Source organism: Podarcis tiliguerta (genome assembly GCF_965153285.1).
Source record: "Podarcis tiliguerta genome assembly, chromosome: 4".
NCBI lineage: Eukaryota > Metazoa > Chordata > Lepidosauria > Squamata > Lacertidae > Podarcis > Podarcis tiliguerta.
The window spans coordinates 54,557,134-54,579,958 of record NC_139537.1 but is presented as its reverse complement, the minus strand read 5'-3'; the positions used below and the strand labels follow the sequence as shown (position 1 = coordinate 54,579,958).

At 43.2% G+C, this 22,825-nt stretch overlaps 1 protein-coding gene and 1 long non-coding RNA gene across 3 annotated transcripts in view; one reads left to right on the top strand and one right to left on the bottom strand.

Annotated features, from left to right (window-relative positions):
- The window catches only part of PDXK (pyridoxal kinase), a 47,997-nt gene extending 29,789 nt beyond the window's left edge, over positions 1-18,208 (bottom strand). For both annotated transcript variants that reach the window (XR_014510374.1, XM_083437396.1), the window contains exon 1: positions 17,640-18,208. Coding sequence is in view for 1 of the 2 variants with exons in the window: in XM_083437396.1 (XP_083293522.1) it covers positions 17,640-17,732 (93 nt within the window). In the remaining variant the exon portion in view is untranslated. The remainder of the gene's footprint in view (positions 1-17,639) is intronic.
- Positions 18,209-18,414: 206 nt separating this feature from the next.
- LOC310676082 overlaps positions 18,415-22,825 on the top strand; it is an 11,237-nt gene continuing 6,826 nt past the window's right edge. The window contains exon 1 of the long non-coding RNA XR_014510396.1: positions 18,415-18,797. This is a non-coding gene — a long non-coding RNA (uncharacterized lncRNA). The remainder of the gene's footprint in view (positions 18,798-22,825) is intronic.

Below are 22,825 nucleotides of genomic sequence, written 5' to 3'. Positions count from 1 at the left end.
CCATACAAACTTTAAATAGATAGGTAGGTAGATAGTATTTATTAATGTCCAACACTTAATGAAAAATACTGGTAGGTTGAGACAAAACGGCACTTGGAGAAAGGCTGTTTTTGAGCTCTGTGGTTTATTGTATCTTATTTTATTTTAAAGTTTATTTGTTTTAATAAACAAATAAACACGAGGGGAGCTATCAGCCCAAAAGTATCTGGAGTGCAGCATGCTGGCACCTGTGATCTAAGATAAAATCAATCACACTTAACATTAATTGTGACATATGTGGAGTTTTCCTAGATCAGGGCCCAAGTTAGTACAGCTTTCCTAATTGATTGTTTTTAAAAATGCAATATTAAAAGTTACTGGTGCTAACATTTTTTAAGCTCCTTGTGTGACCAACGTTAGTATAGCTCCTTTACCAGTGAAATCTCATTGTGAGCAATTAGAATAAGTCAGCTGAAAGCCTGAGTGGAATAAGCAAGCACTTATGAAACTGGATCCATATGGTCATTTCACACAGTTTAATTGAAGACGAAAGAATTCAAGCTGGTAACCATTTGTCACGGTTCACTAAAGCAAGCAGTAGCTATAGTTATTGCCTGATAAATGCAGTGAAGGCCACCTCAAAATCACCACTGATTGCCTCATAGACCGTTGCGATGTGATGAATGCCCTTTAGCCAGGCACTGAATATTTCACCCGTCACATACACATGCACTCAAAACTTTATGCACTTTTGAAGTCTATGTGCTCCATACACTATAGGAAGATGTGTGTGTTTTATATAATTCCATGCAAGCTTTCTTTCTTCAAGGACCATTTGAAATTCAACCAATATGTGTCTGTCTGTCTGTCTGTCTCTCTATCTCTTCAACTTAAGAACAGAGACAAAGAAATTGAAAGTGCTGAGGAAATAATTGCAGAGCCAAAATAATGAAGAACTCTAAAAGATACAACATTTCCATAGTAACTCCATCTTAAAGACAAGCTGGCCACCACCAAAGGGGGGAAAAACACCACTCTACTTTGCAGTGAATTATTGCTTTGATTAAATAGTCATTAGAAACAAGAAGAATGCATTACTGCGATTTCTAATAGATACAGATAGCCAAACAAGTAAGCCACAGCGTTTACTGGTTGTACAACAGCAGGTTTAAATTGCCTCGTATATCAGTGTCTGAATGCAATCCAAAAGGTTTGTAACTATAGAGAAAGCCTATACACAAGTCCAAGTCTATACAAGCCAGGATCCATCTCCACTACCCATCTCATGAGTACAGGGGTAATGCATCTCATTTCGTCGCCTGAGGCAAAACCGGAAGTGCCACCCTGCTGCTGCCACCACTGCCACCATACCTGCTGTTGCTGCCACTGCCTACACTCCCTGCTTTGCTGCCATGTGCCCTGCTGCATTGGTCACTGGCAGAGAAGAGTTGCCGCCATCAGTGCCCTGCAATCCTTGGGTGAAAGGTGGTATCAAAATTTAATAAATAAAACATTTTGGCCTAGTCCCCCTTCATATTCCCAATTCCCATAACTGAATATATGAACTCAAGTACCTTATAAAGAGTCAAAGCATTAGTTCATCTAGCTCAGACGGGAGTTTCTCCCAGCCATGTCTGGAGATGTCAGGGATTGAACCTGGGATCTTTCGCTTGCAAAACATGTAACATTCTACTAAGCAACAGCTTTTCCGCAGCACAACTTGTATGGAGGGGAGAAGAGAATGGCTGATTTGAAGACTGGGAAGGTAGTCAGATCTGCGTTTGATGGAGAGCCTTGAGCAAAAGGAATTATTGTCTGCATTTCAAAATTATTGTTACAAGCCACCTATTCTGACATCCACCCTGCGTAATAACTGGATAACACTATCTTACTACCAAGCATAAGTTCATTGTGGTCTGTTTCAGATAGCTGGAGGTTTTAGTTTTCCCAACAGGGCTCACGTGACTAGATCACATATCTTTGACAGAATTGTTCAGAAAATTACGTACCCACTTTTAAACGTTCATTCATCTCAGCAATGAGTAAAGGTAAAGGGACCCCTGACCATTAGGTCCAGTCGTGACCGACTCTGGGGTTGCGGCGCTCATCTCGCTTTATTGGCCGAGGGAGCCGGCGTACAGCTTCTGGGTCATGTGGCCAGCATGACTAAGCCGCTTCCGGCAAACCAGAGCAGCGCACGGAAACGCCATTTACCTTCTCGCTGGAGCGGTACCTATTTATCTACTTGCACTTTGACGTGCTTTCGAACTGCTAGGTTGGCAGGAGCAGGGAACGAGCAATGGGAGCTCATCCCGTCGCAGGGATTCGAACCACCGACCTTCTGATCGGCAAGTCCTAGGCTCTGTGGTTTAACCCACAGCACCACCTGCGCTGCCCAGCAATGAGTAAACATGTGCTAATCTGAGTACCTAGTCTGATGACTGCAGACCACACAGGGCCAAGATGAGCAATGTCTGCAACGCATTCAAATACTGCAAGCAACAATGCACACTACAAGGCAGGTACTACCAGCCTTTAATAGCATCAGTAGATGCAGCTAGTCACGTCTATGCCCGAAACAAGCTCCCAATTTTCCATCTCTTCACGAAACAAAGTTAAAGAGGAATATCTTAAACTTTGGAAGGATGGAACAAAATAAAAAAACCCTTCCAGTAGCATCTTAGGGACCAGCTAAGTTTGTTCTGGATGGGTACGTTATCTATGCATTGATCTTTTGGGGCTGCACTAGCAACATCCGAAATCTTTTTATTATTATTAACTTTTGAGGATACTGCTTCTGAAATCCCAGGTTGATAGACTGCACTTACTGCTTACTATTCTGTGGAATCAACTGAAAAGTTATGGCGCAAAAAAACAAAAACAAAATAGAGCCACATCAAAAACTGTTTGCCAAATCAAAGTAATGCCACAGTTTGTTTTAATCCACAGCATGCTCTAATCTCAGTTCCTCGGTCCCCTGATGGAAGTGGCAAGCTGCAAGGCAGAGTGGCCCTTCATTGCATGTCAACTGCATTGCAGGATCGTGACACAGCATAGCTTCTCTACTGGAACATTCCAAAGTTCTCAAAATGTTCCAATACACGTCACCCAATTAGGAACAGTATTTAAGAGAGTGCATCTGAACAAATACGCCTGTCTTCAGTTTATCAGGATAGCAGCTTAGTTGTTAATTTCCAGACAGAAACTACAAAATACAATTAGACAGCTTTGTGCAAGGCAGTTTTACATAAATCATTGGCGTTCCAAGTGTTGTCCTGCAGGCAAGGTTTTTCTTTAGAAGCCTAAAATTTTAGAGTAAATCACTCGAACCATTTGAAAGTTATTGTGCTTTACAAGCAACAATGGTTTTAGATACAGGAGATTTTTCTTTCTTTCTTATTAAGTTGCGCATCTCAATATGTGAACTTTTTTCTTCTTCAGATTAAGCAGCTGTCAAGTAGGATTAACAATGCATTCTGAGATTACCGAGTCTCATATCTTCAGCCAGAACTTTTTCTTCTGTATACTCCCCACTCCCCACCCCAGCTTTGGTTGCCACCTTGAGGGGGATGGAAATTGTAATTGCTCATCGGCACATTAATTCATTTTTAATAATAATAATAATAATAATAATAATAATAATAATAATTTTTTATTTATGCCCCGCCCTCCCCAGCCAAGGCCGGGCTTAGAAGTATGAAAATCAGAACTCTTTATTCCTCAGCACTGAAGCCGAGCTAGCAACTTTAAAAAAATGTGAACAGCAACATTAAATCCCAGTCAGGACACTCTGAACAGGTGCCACCCTTAAGAGAGCAAAACACACATATGAACAGCTTTTCCCTTCTGTCTGCCAAAGGCATCAAGAGGGGTTTGCCATCCATAAATACCTTCTTTCACTAAAGGCCCATGGCTGGCAAGAAATAATGGAAGAATCTTGAATTAGAAGGTGGGGAAGAACCTAGAACAGGCATAGGCAAACTCAGCCCTCCAAATGTTTTTGAGACTACAATTCCCATCATCCCTGACCACTGGTTCTGTTAGCTAGGGATGATGGGAGTTGTAGTCCCAAAAAACATCTGGAGGGCCGAGTTTGCCTGTGCCTGACCTAGAACATACCTGGCTAGATCAAACTTGCATGGTGCTTTCTAAAGGATAAAACATATCACTTTGAATTCAAATCCAAAACAAAAAGAAAACACCAACAATTCATTCTCTATGCTGACTTTATTTTAACCAAAAGAAGTCACTGAAATAACTGTTATTTTTGTCATTGTTGTAACTAGTCTAATCACTGCTGCATTCAAAATAAACACTCACATGCCATTTTTCTCTTCCTTTAAATCTACAACAATCTTAAGTACAAGTTGATTGTGGTACAGGTCAAGTAGTGTTACGTCCAACAGAAATTGAGGAAAAGTAAAAAAGAACGTATTGTGATTTTCACAGCAGTTTTATGAAGATCCTCCACTCTAAACAAGAAAAAACTATAAACTGAACACAAGAAGAAAGACACCTGGATCAAATTCAAGGAGGTTGTGCAATCACTGGAGGGCAGAATCTGGCTCGCAAATACTTGTGCTGTGACATCAAAGAGAAACTCATTCAGAGAAGATGCACAAGCTGTATTTAAATGCTGCAGTGTAAATGTAAAACACTTTGTATATCTGCTTATCTACTATTAAGAAAGATTGAGGTGGCCACTTTAGACCACTGAATTTAGGTATCAAGGGCTCTATAAACATTGGGCTGGCCCTGCAGTAGATTAAAACATATGCCAAGTTCTGGGAAAAGCTGGGATTGACTTTGTGAGGGGTCTCTAATTAGCATATATATATTTGTGGGGAGCATGTCTATTCTGGGAAATTCTAGCCTAAGGGGGGGAGACAATTACTATTAAAAATATTGCTTAAATGAAATACATTTACAGTACTCAAAAGCTATGTTAGAAAACTACCTTTATTTATCTTAGGTCATTCAAAATATCACAAAATAGTGTGCAAACTTTCAGAATCTCTACTATTCTCCTCTTTTGAATTCTCAAAAAAAAAAAAAAAAAAAAAAAAAGCAAGCTTGCTACTACCCCAATATTATGAATTTTTCCTATAGGTCAACATGACTGCTGTTACGTTTTGTAAAACTGAGTTCCCCTCAGATAAAGCTGCTTTAAAAATGCAGCGTAATCTCAGAGTAGAACATAATGGCCAGCATAGGTCAACCAATCATAAATTGGTCCTACTCAATTTGTATCTCTTGTTCTCTTATTATTTAGCACAGCACATCAAGCTTATATAATGGGACTACATAGTTTAGCTGTATTTGAAAGAAATGAATACAGTGAGGTACCAAAATCTCATTAAGATTTTGGAGATATATTCCCGGGGCAATAATGCAATACAGTGGGTAGGCAATTGACTTAAAGATAAGGAACAAAGCAACAATAATGCATCACGCTGGCAAGAGGCATTGAGCTAGCTATTTCAGGGTGTAAGAGTGGAAACAATGCTGATTCATGTATTCTATTATGACCCTGAAGAGGTCATGATTGTCCAAAGTAGGAGTCTACATTTAACTCTCAACGGTTTTACTTTATGTAGTTTTGAGAATTTATAAAACCAGCAGCAAATGATGACTATTGTGTCTAAATCTATGGCTTGTCATGAAAACATAAAATAAAGTCTTGTAGTTGTACTGTTGTTCTTGTTGTTGCTTAGTCGTTTAGTCGTGACCCCATGGACCAGAGCACACCAGGCACTTCTGTCTTCCACTGCCTCCCAGTTTGGTCAGACTCATGCTGGTAGCTTTGAGAACACTGTCCAACCATCTCGTCCTCTGTCGTCCCCTTCTCCTTGTGCTCTCAATCTTTCCCAACATCAGGGTCTTTTCCAGGGAGTATTCTCTTCACATGAGGTGGCCAAAGTATTGGAGCCTCAGCTTCACGATCTGTCCTTCCAGTGAGCACTCAGGGCTGATTTCCTTAAGAATGGATAGATTTGATCTTCTTGCAGTCCATGGGACTCTCAAGAGTCTCCTCCAGCACCATAATTCAAAAGCGTCAATTCTTCGGCGATCAGCCTTCTTTATGCTCCAGCTTTCACTTTCATACATCACTACTGGGAAAACCATAGCTTTAACTATACGGACATTTGTTGACAAGGTGATGTCTCTACTTTTTAAGATGCTGTCTAGGTTTGTCATTGCTTTTCTCCCAAGAAGCAGGCGTCTTTTAATTTCGTGGCTGCTGTTACCATCTGCAGTGATCTGTAGTTGTTTTAATGTGGACCAATAAAGTCAATGACCAGTATCCAACAAACTGTACAGTTAGTTCCATGAGCCCAAGGAAGGGTTCGGACTTGTTCTTCTTTAACAGTGTGTTCCCCCACCCCCACAAAATTCATGGCAAATTGCTTTTGAAACGAAGAGACCTTTACAAACTGTGCTTAGCCTGTGTGTCTGCTGTTCAAAGAACAAAGGGCCCAAGTTCTCAGGCTTATGCTCCCTAGCACTGGAGCTCAAGACGTCAATCATTTAGCTGCACTGTCAACTGTAATATTCTAGCAAACGTTAATGACACTCTTAGGGAAAGTATGCATAATTCCTGCACCCCCTTTTCAAAGAACGTCTAAGAGACCTACCTTTGTACCTTCAGAAACAAATATTTGAACCTAGACCAAAATGTGCAGCTTCAAAATTCATGCAATGAGAAAGGGATCAGGAAGCCCTCTGATGAGAGCCAACTGACTCATCTTGCTGCTAAGCCACAGAGGTGTGAAGGAGGACCTGCTGGCTCTCTGCTTCAGGGCATGGAAATGGAGCCTGGTGCAGCACTTTTGATCCCTCCCTTATCAGTGACTCTTCTGGGGGAGAAAAAAGGTTGATAATGCAAATTCTGTTGAACCCCCCCCCCCCGGGAAAAACTACATATACATGTTATAAGAATTGTAAGGTCTGAAAGACAGAATAAATATTCATAAATGCACACATATCTAAATATATGAACCATGGGTCTGAAATAGGATGGGAGGGCAATTCTGAAGCCATTTTGACTCTCCCAATGACCTCAAATATTCCTCTGCAGTAAGGGAGGCAAATGGGGAAAGCCTTCCCATTGTCTTTTTGCTTGCAAATCCTGTCTTAAGGGCATATTTGTGTATGAATAGGGTGAGCCTGTGGCCTGGATTCAGGAACTAAAGTATTAACCATCACAAAAGAATGTCCAGACTGCCCAGGTAATGCAATCAGGGACCATTAGCAGGTATCCTGGCAGACAGGATTTCTCTGTAGACCGCCTCTTTCTGTGATGTATGTATGATGTTTTGCAGGGGCTACAGGGTGGGCAATTTTAGGTGTCTTTATAAGGGCTCTGGGTTCTCCTCCCTCCCTCCTCCGTGTGGTGAGTGGAGATCCTGTTGCAACAGTTTATTTTCCTTTTCCTTTAATAAAGATCAGGCTTACTAGCCACTTTGCTTCTCAATATGCTGTACTTTTCCGTGTATAAGACTAGGTTTTTAAACCAAAAAATAGGTTTAAAATTGGGGCTCCTCTTATACACGGGTAGTGCTGAGGGGTGTTTTCTTAATTTGGAGTCCCCCCAAATAGGAGGTGTCTTATACATGGAAAAATATGGTAGTCTGGTAGGCCTCTGTTATTTTTCTCCTACAGATAGGGAACCCACTTAACGACTCTGTGCGGGCTCTGGAATAACCCATAAGGGAAAGGGAGCAGTTTTTTCTTCTAACAACATATACATTAAAGATAATCTCATTCACATAGTCAGAAAACATCCTGAAATGTGTATTTGGAAGTTGGGCACAACCCTAAAAAGGGCCACAACCCTAGAAAGACAATATTCTGTACTGCAGACCACAGCATGGTTGTGCTGTGCTGACAGGTGCAAAACCTGAGGCTAAAGTTTAAGGAGCAAAGCCAGCATGCGCTTCTGATTTCTGAGGGTATGTTCCTAGCCCTTCATTTGGATCAAGGATGCTGTTATGAAAACAGCAGATGTTCTTCCAACTGAAATTAGAAATGTGTTACTACAGGCTTCTAACTGAGAGAAAACAAATGCGTCACACTCCAAGCAAAAGTTTTCACTTGGATTTTTAAGAATTTGATTACTACTTTGTCGAGTGCAACTCACTATTTATTTGCACTTAAGTGAGAAAGTAACCAGGTGAAATTAACTCTAGCGCCCTAACAATAAAGGGCAACTTTGAACCCCTGATGTAGAGATAGAGAACTTTGTATGCTATGTCAGTTTGGCTTTGCTGTTTCTTCTAGCGCTCTGTACGGACACCCTATCTGCCCCGTGGCCCTCATTTGTGGCCCCTGGATCACTCCACTTTGGCCTGCGCTGCCACAGCAGCCACCCAACTCATATTCATCCCTGAGGCAATTTGGCAGTGCACCCCCCCCAACCTTCTCCTTTGAAGAGGCAGCCACCTGGTAGGCCCCTCCTTTTTGTGGTTTCCCCTTTTTCTTGTTCATGTTTGCTCATGTCTACTTGCTGCTGGGCATTCCTGCTGGACAAAAGTCCCAGGTGGCTCTAGGCCACTCAACCTAACCTGCAGCAATCAAGGGCTCTTACAACCCAACTCAAACGAGGCCTCTGAATAGGTCCAATTAGGCCTCAACCAAATCCAGTGCACAGATCTAGTTTCTACATAGGGCCCCTCCAAACTGGAGTGTGTGTTTTGTGGGTGTATTCTGCAACCTGTCAGTGACTCAGTTAGTAGTGGATTTATACTAAACTATCCACACATCATTCCAGTTTATTAGTTGTTCTATGATGCTTCTGCATTATTGCTATCTGGAGGGGCACCACTGATCTAATAGTGCAACAACCCTCAATAACATTGTGGCATGAAGTTAGAGGATTTCAGCAAGAAATCCCTTCTAACTCTACCATTCTATGACATGTGCCAACTGAAAACAAAGCAGTATGTCTGTTTCAAAGGTTTTACAGGCACAAACGTTATTTAAAGTAGGTCATGAATAACCAGCCCAATACCATCAGGAGCACAAATCATCCTGAATGCAAGTAAAGAGGATGGCTGGAAGAGTCCCAAGTGCTTTTCATTTTCTAACCTTTATTTATCCTTTTATCAACTCTGTGAAACAGAACTGGCTGAGGCAACAGTTCAGCCAAAGAGTTTCATGGCTGAATGGTGATTTCAACAAAGATTGCACACCCACTTAATCCCAACTATGCACACTGTCCACTGCATAATAAATGAAATCTGTAGTTCCCAGGAGAGTCATAGACTCAGGGCTGGAGGTGGTCTTGCAGGCAAATTAGTCCAACACCATTCTACTCAATGCGGAAATAGAGTTAGACCATCCCTGATGCCTCTGCTCCCAGGAAGTGAGAGACCTAAAAGTCCAACTGTTATTACCATTAAGAAGCTTCTCCTAATGTTCAGCCCAAATCCACCACCATTAAGTTCATTAGATCTACTCTTGCCTCCAGAGCAGCAGAGAACAAGCCTTTGCTCTCTTCTACGAGACAGCCCTTCAGCACTTTGAGAATGCTAACATGACTCTATCTCTGTTTTTTCTCCAGGATAAAATATACCCAGTTCCCAGTACCCAGTGTGGTGTAGTGGTTAAGAGCGGTAGACTCGTAATCTGGTGAACCGGGTTCGCGTCTCCGCTCCTCCACATGCAGCTGCTGGGTAACCTTGGGCTAGTCATACTTCTCTGAAGTCTCTCAGCCCCACTCACCTCACAGAGGTGTCGGGGAGGAAGGGAAAGGAGAATGTTAGCAGCTTTGAGACTCCTTTGGGTAGTGATAAAGCGGGATATCAAATCCAAACTCTTCTTCTTCTTTAAGCTATCTTCATAAGAATTCTTTTGCTTTCCCTTTGCCATCTTTGTTGTCTTTCTTTGAATCTGTTCTAATTTGTCTGTAGCTTTCTTAGGTGCTGCACCCAGCACTGGGTATAATATTCCAAAGATCCAGCCAATGTGGAATAAATTGGAACTACTGCATCTCAAGGGACGTGGGTGGCGCTGTGGGTAAAAGCCTCAGCGCCTAGGGCTTGCCGATCGAAAGGTCAGCGGTTCGAATCCCCACGGCGGGGTGCGCTCCCGTTGCTCGGTCCCAGCGCCTGCCAACCTAGCAGTTCGAAAGCACCCCCGGGTGCAAGTAGATAAATAGGGACCGCTTACTAGCGGGAAGGTAAACGGCGTTCTGTGTGCGGCTCTGGCTCGCCAGAGCAGCGATGTCACTCTGGCCACGTGACCCGGAAGTTTCTCCGGACAGCGCTGGCCCCCGGCCTCTTGAGTGAGATGGGCGCACAACCCTAGAGTCTGTCAAGACTGGCCCGTACGGGCAGGGGTACCTTTACCTTTTACTGCATCTCAAGACTTGGAAAATTTGGTTCTGTTAATACAGCCTAAATAAACTCTCACTACCCTTCTTTGCAGCCACACAACACTTGCTGATTCATGGTTCAGCTTGTGAATTCCTGCGGTCCAAAGATTCCCATATACAACTGCCAGTGCTATTTTTATTTTTTTAGAAAAAGAGATACCATAACACACCATGAACGCCTCCCTTGTTCTCTTAGAATGGCAATGGTGCCCACCTGAGAGGTGCCGGAACTGAGTTCCAGCGAGTGCCGGCTGGGGAAAAACAGCAACCCCTGACAACTGCCGAGCCAGGTATCCTCATGTAAAAAGCAAGTACAGCTATATTTTAGCTTAAAATAAAAGTTGGTCTTGCTACAATGGACACATTTGTTTGTTTGCCACAGTGCAATAAAGAAGATAAACATGCTGGTAATTTGATAAATAACCTCATAGTTTGCACACACCAGTGGTTTTATATGTTTTGCTTGCAAACATGGGCAAAGAGTCTTGTGGCATCAGCAGTGGCAGCTGTCCCTCATCACCACTGCTGGTTTCACTCATATATTTTTTTACCTCTTTACTACTGTTCATTTTGATTTTTAAACCAGCTTTCATGCCTTCTATAAATAGGAGTGAAACGTCAGCATGACTCAGAATGCTGAAACATCTTTCATTTGTGATTCAGGGCAATTTAGCCTACAGAGGTTCCACTGCTCAGAAAGACCACTAACCTCTGCCATCAGAAACAGCTGCCACTAGAGAGGACAGATTAGCTTCACAGCTTCTACATTGCATCAGAGCATATACTGGCATGCGCTGACGTCTGCTCCAGCACTGACTTGCATGATGATTATCCTCTGGTTGAAAGGGGGGGGGGGGGGAATCTTCTCTCTCTCCTAATATGGAGACACTTACCCAGAGCAGATTTTAAAGCCATGTGGTCTCTGATCAATAAAGAGAATGGTTCTCAAAACTCTGTTAAGTGGCAAATGAAATGTGTTCTTAATGAAATATGCAGACTATTTAGGTATCACTGGTTCTGCCTCCATTCCATTCATAATTGGTCCAGATGGCAGGGGCTGGCAAGATGCCTGCGCATCACAGATATTCAAGGCTGAAAGCAACATATTATAGAACTTCCTCTATCAGAAAACATATTTATCTTTCTATCAGCAAAGCCTTTATCAACACGCAAACTTGCTAGGTAGTCAAAATAACCTATGTCTGTTTCATATCCCTATCTGCAAGATATGGATAACAATGCTTTATTGTACATATCTGTTCTAAGGATTAACTAGACACTGCATGTGAAACACTCTGTAATGTGCCCTATAAAAATGCCCATCCATTAATTCTAGTAACTCTTTCCCCAAGGTACATTCAGAGTCACTTTATAAGTTTTTAACAAACTTAAAGTAAAACAAAAATGAGGTAGCATGATGCTACTATACATCATCTTATGTCCAGTTAAAAGCTGTCTTATACAAGATCAGACCTTAGTTCATCTATCCCAGTACTGTCCATTCTGACTCTCCTTTTTAAAACTGGATTATGTCAGAGATTTGACCTAGGACCTTCTGCATGTAATGTGTATGCTCTTTCACTGGGTTACAGCCTCTCCCCTAAGAAGGGAATGAAAGGGGAATAAAGGGGTCTGCACTATATCCTGATGTGAAAATACTGTTCCATATACATGTGCTGCTCCAGTATAGTGGGGAACTGCAGAGCCTAGGGCTTGCCGATCAGAAGGTCGGCGGTTTGAATCCCTGCGATGGGGTAACCCCCCACATCGCTCGGTCCCTGCTCCTGCCAATCTAGCAGTTCGAAAGCTCGTCAATGTGCAAGTAGATAAATAGGTACTGTTCTGGTGGAAAGGTAAACAGTGTTTCTGTGCACTGCTATGGTTCGCCAGAAGTGGCTTAGTCATGCTGGCCACATGACGCGGAAGGTGTCTGCGGCCAAACGCTGGCTTCCCTCAGCCAGTAAAGGGAGATGAGCGCCGCAACCCCAGAGTCGTCCACGACTGAACTTAACGGTCAGGGGTCCCTTTACCTTTTATGCCGAGGTCAAATTTTCTGTGACTGGTTGAGAGTTCAGTCACAGGATGCATGCCATGGTATAACCAGAAGTTCTGGTACCAAATGACTTAGCAACAGGCTGCTTTAACAACCACCTGAACCTATCCAACCAAACAAATATATCCAGCCATTAAGATGTTCCTTGGAGGCCTTTCTTTGACCATGCTCACTTTCAGAACACAGATGGGAGGGAGACCCAAGAGATGATCTTTTCAGTTCTGGTGACCCAAACCATGGCACTCTCCTCCAAGGGGAGTGGTTCACCTTGCCCCCAGTATGATGTCTTTTTGGTGGTAGACAAATTTTGTCACACCTTTTAGTTGATGTGTTTATTCATAAAGTGTTTTAATTTCACTCATATTTCTGCTCCATTTTTATGTATTATTGTTACTTTTCAGTGGCTCTGAAAGGCTGTGGCCTTTTTCACATCAACAAACTTCACCCTTTATGTATTCATTAAAACATTTCTGCTCCAGTTTTCAGCTGAAAGACCCTCAAGGAGGCTAACTACACCAACAAAAAATATAATCAGAAAGTAAAAGCAGCCGTCACCCCCACCCCCCCAAAACCTCCTCCAACCTCACAAAACAGAACTCAGACAACAACTTGCTGGAAGCAAAATATATATAGAGAGAGCAAAACAATCCAGAATTAGTTTAACTCAGCCCAAATGCCTATTGAAAAAGTCAAGTCTTCACTGTTTGTGAAGTTGTAAAGGAGCTATGCAGACTCCTCTGCAAAAAGGCACTCTATGGGTCGCTGCTACAACTGAAAAAGCCCTTCCTTGTGCTCCCTCCTGCCAAGGGACACACTGCAGGGCTTCTGCTGTTAATCTGACTGCATGTGCAGGTTCATGCGGGTTTCTTCCAAATACTTTGGTACATTCCATCTATTCACAGTGTCCAAGCTTGTTTTAAGTATCCTTGTTTTAAGAAAACCTGCTCCTTTTCCCTTATGGGGTATCCAAGAGCACGTATAGAGACCTTAAGTGGGTTCTCTATTGGTAGGAAAAATAACAGAGGCCAACCAGAGTAAACTGAACAGCAAAATGGCTAGTAAGCCTGATCTTTATTAAAGGAATTGTTGCAACAGGGTCCCCACTCACCACACACAGGAGGGAGGAGAACCCTGAACAAACCCTTATATAGACTTTTGAAACTGCCCACCCTGTAGCCCAATACCACCCCCTAAAACATCATAAATACATCACAGAAGGAGGCGGTCTACAGCAGAACTCCTGTCTACCAGGAGACCTGATAATGGTCACTGATTGCATTACCTGGGCAGTCTGGACATTCTTTTGTGATGGTTAATACTTTAGCTCCTGAATCCAGGTCACAGGCTCACCCTATTCATACACAAATATGCCCTTAAAGACAGGATTTGCAAGCAAAAAGACAATGGGAAGACTTTCCCCATTTGCCTCCCTTACTGCAGAGGAATATTTGAGGTCATTGGGAGAGTCAAAATGGCTTCAGGATTGCCTTCCCACACTATTTCAGACCCATTGTTCATATATTTAGATATGTGTGCATTTATGAATATTTATTCTATCTTTGAGACCTTACGATTCTTATAACATCCTCTAAATAACTGCTTAAGCATGGCTGTCGTTCTCTGTAGTGACAATGCAAGAAATTCATCAAATAGAAAGTAGACTTTGCTCCCTTAGCTCCCTGGCCTCTTAAGAGTCCCAGCACTTCCTTTACAGACTCTCTGATCCTGGTTTACTTTAGTTCACAAATAATAGCACAATTCCTAACAAAATGCTGATATTAATTTGGTGATATATCAATGGCAATACTCAGAAATCACAGGCAGAGAAAGCATATAAGAAAATATCAAAACCCTTCTCCCTGACATGCTAGCTGTCTACAGAATGAGGTTTTAGCCTGAGGGTAACATTTCATCATGCAATCCTCCACCTGCATTTGAAGTCATACAATCCCAGGAGGATGTACAATGAGATGCTTCTCAATGTGTGGATCAACCCTAAATAGCTCTTAGCTTTGGCAATGAAACACAAGCAATAGCATTGCTAGGTTCCACACACATAATCTGGGGGGGGGGGGGGTATATCTGGTTCATTCTGACAGGATTCAATAGCAGTTCCTTCCTTGTAAGTGCGCAGCATATTTGAAATTTGCCTCAGTTGGCCTGTATTTCTACACCTCCCCCAAACTAATTTCCTTACAGTAAATGTGGGAAGAGATATTATCATTGGTCTTTCAAATGCTCAAGTACTACAGTGATTGGCAGAGAAAAGCAAAAGGGGTTGTTGGACATATTTTGACCAGTAGGTTGGTGCTGCTTTTGACTGCTAATCAGAGTTGACAATGCTGAGTACCAGGCAAAAAGTGAAGCTTGTGCATAAACCAGAAGTCACAAACCACAACTTGTTGTTTCTGGAAAAATGTGAATCCCTTTCCAACCCTGCACTTCCATCACAAGTGCAAGCACATTATGCTCTATGCTTGCAAGAAGGGCCAGAGCAATTATTTACTAATGACCAGTAACAAAGGAACATAGAAATCTGCCTTATAGTAGGTCAGATGATTTGTCCACCTAGCCCACCGTTGTCTCTACTCTGACAATGACTCTTCCTTACATCTTCAACCTTTCCAAAACCTGTGACTCACTTTTAATCCAAACATGCATTTGGGGTCCCACTTCTTAATTCTTTTACCATCTATCTATCTATCTATGGAAATATATATAGATATATGGAAATTGCTAGTGCTGCTGCTACAATCCACCTTGGATTAGGCTGTGATTCAATATTGTGTCCCAACCTACCAACTGAAAACCCCATATTTTAAATAATCGCCTTTCAAGTGGAAATCCCAGGGACTCAATCTGGGACCTTCTGCATATGGTGCCTGTTTTATACATCAAGCTATGGTTCCCTCCCCAGCATAATATTTACCTTCCACACCTGAGCCATTTTAGAACCTTGTTAAAAGTGAAGAGGCAGATGCACATTTAGATCTCTTTTTTTGTTCAGCTAATACAGACACAACTTGGGAGGACAGACACCAGCACACTGAATTGCATTTCACAACATTTCTAGGGTACTTAAAAATTTAAAATAATCCCTTCATAGGCTTACAGTGGCTAATAAAATGCTTAATCTTCACCATGGCAACTTTCTGCTGGTGATGTTTCATCAGGTTCCTAGCCTACGATGAATTCCAAAAGAACAGTTCTATGGGTTTGCAGCCATAAAGTGAGAGAAGGTGCTTAAAGCACCATAAAGACAATCTAGTGCTTTTGTGCTATCATAGTCAGAAGCTTAATTCAACAGGTGGACTGAGACAATGGCAAGTATATATGCTGAAGGCAAGATAAAAGATAATGATTTGGGATAACTCTTAGGATATTTATTTTTTCACACTGAAATTTGCAGTGGTAGCTTGTTTCTTTTTGTACGTCTGCTACAGTTGAAGCAGTAGCTGTAAACAAATGACGGCAAGTGATTGTACTTATAAATGGCATCAACTGGCTATATCAAATTTTACAGAGAAGCATTTTATATCAAGCAATGCTCAAGGTCCTTTGGTGAAAAATCTAAAAGTTCTTTGGGTTTTTTAAGGCTACAATCCTAACCATATTTATCTGGGAGAATACCCCATTGAACACACTATGGCTTACTTCTGAATAAACATGTACAGACTTGCACTGCACTGTATATATTTCATATATTGGGAAATGGAGATACTACAAAAAAAAGAAGTTTATCCTTTGTTAGCACAAGTAGTCTGGGACAATGGCAGCTATATAATCAAAAAATCCAACCCTAGTATCTCCTTTAGCTTTGAACTCTCTGTGTGTGATGAACCTACTGACCTGTGCTCAGCTGGACAAATTCTTTTGGGAACAGGTTACTCATCTTACAGTACTGCATGGTGAGGTTACTCATTATTTACTTCTGTTGCTGCCTGTGCAATATGCTTGATGCAGTGCAAAAATCAATTAGCTGTGTGCAACATTTCTTATGAAGTGACCATTCTTTTCTGATTCTTTGGGAATCACATGACAGCCAGAAATACTGCATTTTATCACAGCTATTTTAGGAAACGTAATTATGCAGCATTTGAAAAATGGTTTGAAGCTACATTCCAAAACATGCTGGACAGCACTGTAAGTCCCAAAAAATCCAGAGCTCTACCTGGAAACAAGGTGTCCCTCAACGAAATCTAACTGTCATTAAAACATTGCCTAAACAACCACTGTTAACAGTACAGTTGTTGTTGTTTCTACATACTTTGCATTCCTGTTGGTGCTATGTAGTAATACTGGCCAGCACCTTATGAACATACCATGAAAATCAGCAACACCAAAAAAGGGCCTGTTAACATCGACAAGCCACCAACAACTGAAGGAAAAGAGCCAGATTCGGAATGTTAACATACTTGATTCTGTGTTTTTAAAGCAGTGGCTCTTTGAAGGATCACTCATTGCGTTCAGGGGAGCTGCAGGACCAACCCTGGAAAACCTTTTAAGATACCCAAATGAAAACATTTTTTTTTTAATGGGAAGGACGTGTCATGGCCAAGCAACCTCGCCACCGCTGACACTTGCCATCGTTCCCCAGAGCTTAGAATCTGACACGTCTTCGTTTTGTTTTTCTCTCGGCATATTTCTTTGACCCTCGCCCTACTTGGCAGGCGCTGCTGCGGTTAGGAACTTGCCTGAAGGCAGCCGCTCTTTAAATATATATGTGTGTGTGTACACACACACACACACACAAAAACACACACACACACACACACACACACACACACTGTACTGTATCTCCCTTCCTCCCCAAAAACACCCCATCCCCGAAGAAGGGACGCTTTCTCCGCCCTCTCCCTCCTCCTCTCCTGATTCACAGGCTGAGGCTTGTGTCAGGAGGGGCTTCCTTGGCAGAGCCTCGCCTAGAGAGACCGAGGTGGAGCGGGAAAGAATCACTACACGCCTAAGCCCCACTGCTCCCTCTGGACTGGGAAAGGCAAGTCTCTGCCTCCAGCCAGGCCGCCCGACGAGTGTCCTAGGCGCCCTCCGCGGACGCTGGAGCCACAACCTCGCCGGTATTTGCTTTCCCAGGCTGCGCGCCTCAAGCAGCCTTGGAGACGGGCAGGAGGAGCCACCTGCCGCCGCCGCCTGCTCGGTTGTGTCCCTCCGGCTTGCCCTCTGTCTCTTCTCTGACACGCACGCACACATGCACCCGCACACCCGCGCACCTACCTGCAGGGGGAAAGTGGCCGCCTTGTTGCCCACGTAGCCGCGCACGACATGGCTCTGGATGGAGAGCACCCTGCACTCCGGCTGCTCCTCCATGCCTGCGCACCCGCGGCGGCTGAGCTAGGAGCCGGGCAGTCGCGCGCCCTCTGCGCCCAGGACAGCGCAGCTCCGGGCGGGCTGGAACCAGCGGCAGCGGCGGCTTTGCAAATCCGCCTCAGCAGCAGCAGGGCGGCCAAGGACAGCGGCGCAGAGAGCGAGCGGGAGAACCGGCGGCAGGAGGGAAGGGGGAAAAGAAGAAAAGAAAGTCAGGCGATCGGCGCAGACACCTAAAAGTCTCTTCTTACATCATAGATGAGACTGAGCAGGCGGCAGCTCCCGCGAAAGCAATTTAAAGGCACCCGCACACGCCGCCCAGCGAGCAGGGGGAGGGAGGGAGGGAGCGGGGACGGCGCGCGCAAGGAGCCACCTGCCCCCGTAGGCCGAGCCTGGTGCGGGGTGGGCGAAGGGGGAGAAGGAAGGAGGAACCACGGGCGAACCGCCCACGTGCGACGCTTCCTGCGCCCGCGCGCGATTGCCCGCCTCCCTGAGAGGCAGGAGGAGGAAAGCTGCGCGCGAGAGGCGCCCCCGATGAGGGGCTTCCCAACCCCAGCCTCCCTGCCCGCCCGCCCGCGCGCCTGCCTTCCTACGCGCTGAAGCAAACATGTAAAAAAATAAAATGGGGGTTGGGGGCGAGCTTTGTGGCACGCGCGCCCCACCTTGAAAAGACTTTGACAGATTGCTGGCGCCTTGGTGAGCTGGAGCCCCCGCCTCATAAGAAAGGCCGTGGCTCGACGAAAGCTGCTGTCAGTTATTCAAGGCGCTTTTGTGGTTTAAGATTTGTCGTTGAGCAGCGGTTTCCTCTTCCCAGTACTGCAGAGAGGCCCCAAGCCCTACTGGACCCTTTCCGTGGGGACGACAGCAAAGAGGGGCAAGTCTCCAGCTTCTACATAATCGCTATAAAGACGCCTAAAATGGCCACACCAGGACACAAGGAGCCACGACCAGCAGGAGGAATAATTCTCCCAATGGGCTCCGCTTCCCATTTAAATGCACACCCCAGTTATGAGAAGCACGTGTGAAAACGATGAGATGCTTGCCCATGACAGTTGGGCATCAAAAGAGGTACATAGCAAAGTTACTGTGACCGCAAAAGGACGTGCACATAGAAGAAATTTATAGAGACCAAAACACACAGAAAGCTAATTCATTCTTTAGGTTCTGGATTGTTATCTGGCCAAAACAGCACTACCCATGCAAAAGAGGAAGGTATCAGTAGGCTGGGGGTGGGGGCAATGTTTGCAGGAATACAGAAAAAAATTAGAATAAAAAAATTAGAGAGAATAAAAACTGCAACATTTTGTTGCAATTCCTACTTGTCAATGTCTGTTAGCCCTGGTATGCACACTTCCAATTACCAGTCACTGGGGAATAGCTATCTTGTTCTGTTGCAATATTACTTGGAGATGACAGTGGGCTGGTCAGGATGGATCTGTGGTATGATCCAGCAATGTCATTCTAATGTTATTCCCTAGAAATTTCTCAATGCATTTTAGAATTCATACCCCACTTTTTTCTTAAACCAGCTACCATAAAGACACCTACAAAAGTCCACAACAGAATAAAAAAATCCCCTGCATAGCAATGATGGTCAAGGGAGAACATGAGCACATTTTCATCCAATTTATAGAAACTTCTTTTCCTGTTCATATAGGTCCAGTTCTTTCTCACCAATGGCAAGCGAGCATTTGCTATGATATAAATGGGATTCTCTGATTTGTATCTTATATTTTTATTAAATCTGCCCACACAGCCTACTTACCACTGCCCATGCATAGTAGATTTACTAATTGGCAGAACTCTGAAACAAATTATTGTCTGACAACCAGTAATTGCACTAAAAGCCTAATTGCTTCTGTATCCTCCAGCATATATGTCCCAGACATCACAATATGTGTGTGTATGACAAATGCCTACACCCACATATGTTTATACATGCACCACAGTACCCTTTCCATTTATCAGTCCCAACTCAACGCATGCTATACGCTGTGCTCTCTCGGAACTCCAGAGTTCTATGTGCTTCCAGTTTTTTGTTAATAACATTTCTATGAGGCACTGACACACACAGTACAGTGGTACCTCGGGTTAAGTACTTAATTCGTTCCGGAGGTCCGTTCTTAACCTGAAACTGTTCTTTACCTGAGGTACCACTTTAGCTAATGGGGTCTCCCGCTGCCGCCGCACCCCCAGAACACGATTTCTGTTCTCATCCTGAAGCAAAGTTCTTAACCCTTGATACTATTTCTGGGTTAGTGGAGTCTGTAACCTGAAGCGTCTGTAACCTGAAGCGTATGTAACCCGAGGTACCACTGTGCAGTAATGTATTTTCTATTGAAAACCAGTACAATTATAATTTCCTAGCTGTTGAAAAAGTGTTAACTTCCAGTTTTAAATCAATAATTTATATGGAAAACTTTTAAGATGTTGATACAAGGTAGGGGCGGAAACTAAAATACATTTTTTGTGAGATTATAATCTGTGCAACTCCCCCCTCCCCTTTGCTGTTTGTTTCTTCTCTGTGACTCATTTGTTATGTTTAAGCTCAGTGCCTTTGGCTTTGATTCAGTTTTGGAAAAAATGTGCGCCAGTTGCCTCTGGATCCAGCTGTGGGTTTGTTTTTGTTTTTTGGCTTTGCAACTTTACAGTTTGGTTTGCTGGAGTCAACAAAGAGGTGCAACTTTGCATGAAATCATTTGATTAATTATACTAGCAGCAGTGCTATTATTATAAGAGAAATCAAAATATATGAAGAGAGGGGAAACAGAGAAAGAGTGCTTGAAGTAGGATGGGATGCCATTCTGCTTCTTCAAAAGCATAAAAGCATTCCACTACTTTTCAAGTGGGCATAATCAAGCCTGGTACAACTATCCCACTTCCCATTTTTCTCTCACTGCTATAATGTCATTGGACATCTTGTTATTGATGTGCCTCCCACTACTACCACACCGTGGCTGTCATACTGGAGTCCCCAGCAAGCTGAAGCTAAGCACCTTACCTTGCCTCACAACCATGACCAAGTTATGCAAACTGTACCAGGGAAGGCTGCATATTAGCACATTAGTTGGGAATCCTTACAGTCATCCTCAATAAGAAATGGAATTCTCTATTCAGCCAGAATTGAATTAGGTAATTTTGCCATGAACTGCCAGTGGAAAAGGTGTGGGGGATACCGTTGTCTTGGGTTAGAAACTAATTGAAGAATCGACAGTCTTGTAAAGACTGCCCCGTGATGGAAATTATTATGGTCAGTTTGAATAATCTGACACAATATTTTAATCTGCTGGGTTGTTGTTTTTTTGCTAAAGAGGACTAAAATCAATGCCATTTCTCAGAAGTTTTAAATAGAAGCTGGATGGTTGACTAGCAGCGCTTACACATTTTTAACTTTTAGAAATTTTAAAAGCTATGTAGTGAGTTATTATTGAACGACAGCAGATTGTGGCAGTGATTGCTGTGCAGTGAAAAGGCTTTATGGATTGACAGAGGTTCCCCAAGACCAGTGTAGGAGGGAAGGAATCACATAAAGTAGATACATCAAGAAAATTGTATGTAATTATAGCTTTCACGGCCGCATACTGCAAAGTCCTGAGTCATTGATCTCTCAACAGATTCAGTGCAAACTCGCCGCTTATTTGAGGCCCAAAATAGAGACACATTAGAATCGTATTTTAAATACAAATTAATAGCTTTGAAGGCCTATTTCAAAAACAGAATGACAAGTTCTGAATAATTAAAATTCCAGAGGAGCCGGATGAAACAGGAGATTAAAGAGACTTTACTTTTGCTACAATTTTGGCACAAGGAACTTTAAAGCACTTTCATTGCAGGGCAATTAATGACCAAAAGCTCTTCTATCTCAACGCTTTGAACTCGCTAAAGTTATCTTCAGGAGTAAAAGCTAAAAGCAGGAGTTGGGTAAAGTATAGCCCTCCAGAAGTCATTGAACTCTGATTCTGTGCCACCTCAGCCAACATTGCCAATGGCGTTCTGAGGGGTGGGGGCTCCAGTGATGGAGGGGGGGAACCATGGTCAATAGTCAAGCGTGGTGGGAGCTGTAGCTTCAGCAATACTGGAAGGCAACAGGTTTGTCACCTCTGATCTTCCTCTTATGGGAAAAGAATGGGGGTCCAGTTGAGAAAAGGGGAGACTGTTGCTATATGAAGTTCAAATACACTGTGGGAGATGGTGGGTATCAGTTCAGACTCTGAATTGGTGTTTTCGGAAATTCTGCTTTGGCTCAGATAAGACTTATATCTGTCCCAAATGGCCTGCTTTGGTTCTTGTTCTGAGATTTGTCTGAATCCAATACACACTCCAAGTAGGAAGTGGCAAAAAGAAAAAGAAATGCCCCAGTAAATATATTTATTTGATGAAGATGGTGATCCAAGGAGCACAAAGCTTTTGCAAGCATCAAGAGAAACCCTCCTAGCACAAACAGTCTGTTTCAGCAGCTTGCTTTCTATGTGTGCTTTCTTGCGTCACACGCTGTCGTCTGGCAGTCACAAGCCACTTCCCACTGCTGAGGGATATCTGCTTGGCAAGAGTCACAGTTCTCTGGAAATCACGCACACAGCGGAAAACTCGAGACTGCTGCTGTGATCCAGACAGAACAGATCTGTGTTTGAGATACAGCTGCAACGGTTGTGTGGTAAATGGATTAACTATGTCTGTATTCATCTTCAGTAGTGTTACCTGGGTGACAATAATTATGTGTTTTTGTTCTTTTGCTATAGTGAGGGAAAATGCCCTTTTATTGAATGGACTAAATATAACCATTACATACCCACCCGACAAAGCTGATATGCAATTCACCATTTTGCTAAGCACCGAAATATGGCTTCCTGTATTTGCTTTTCTTTTGGCTCATGTAATGCATGGAAAGAGGGGAGCAAAGAACAGCATTAAAAATCAGGGACAGTCTATGCTCACAGAGCATTCTTAAATCAAGGATGTCCTCACCTGTGAGGATATCTCCCAGGTTCTCAGATAATTTCCCTCCAAAACTTGCATTGAATATATCTTGGCCTTTTGTTCACTTGTATACATAAGCAGATCATTCTTAAGTTTCACATATTCTAAGATGGCATATA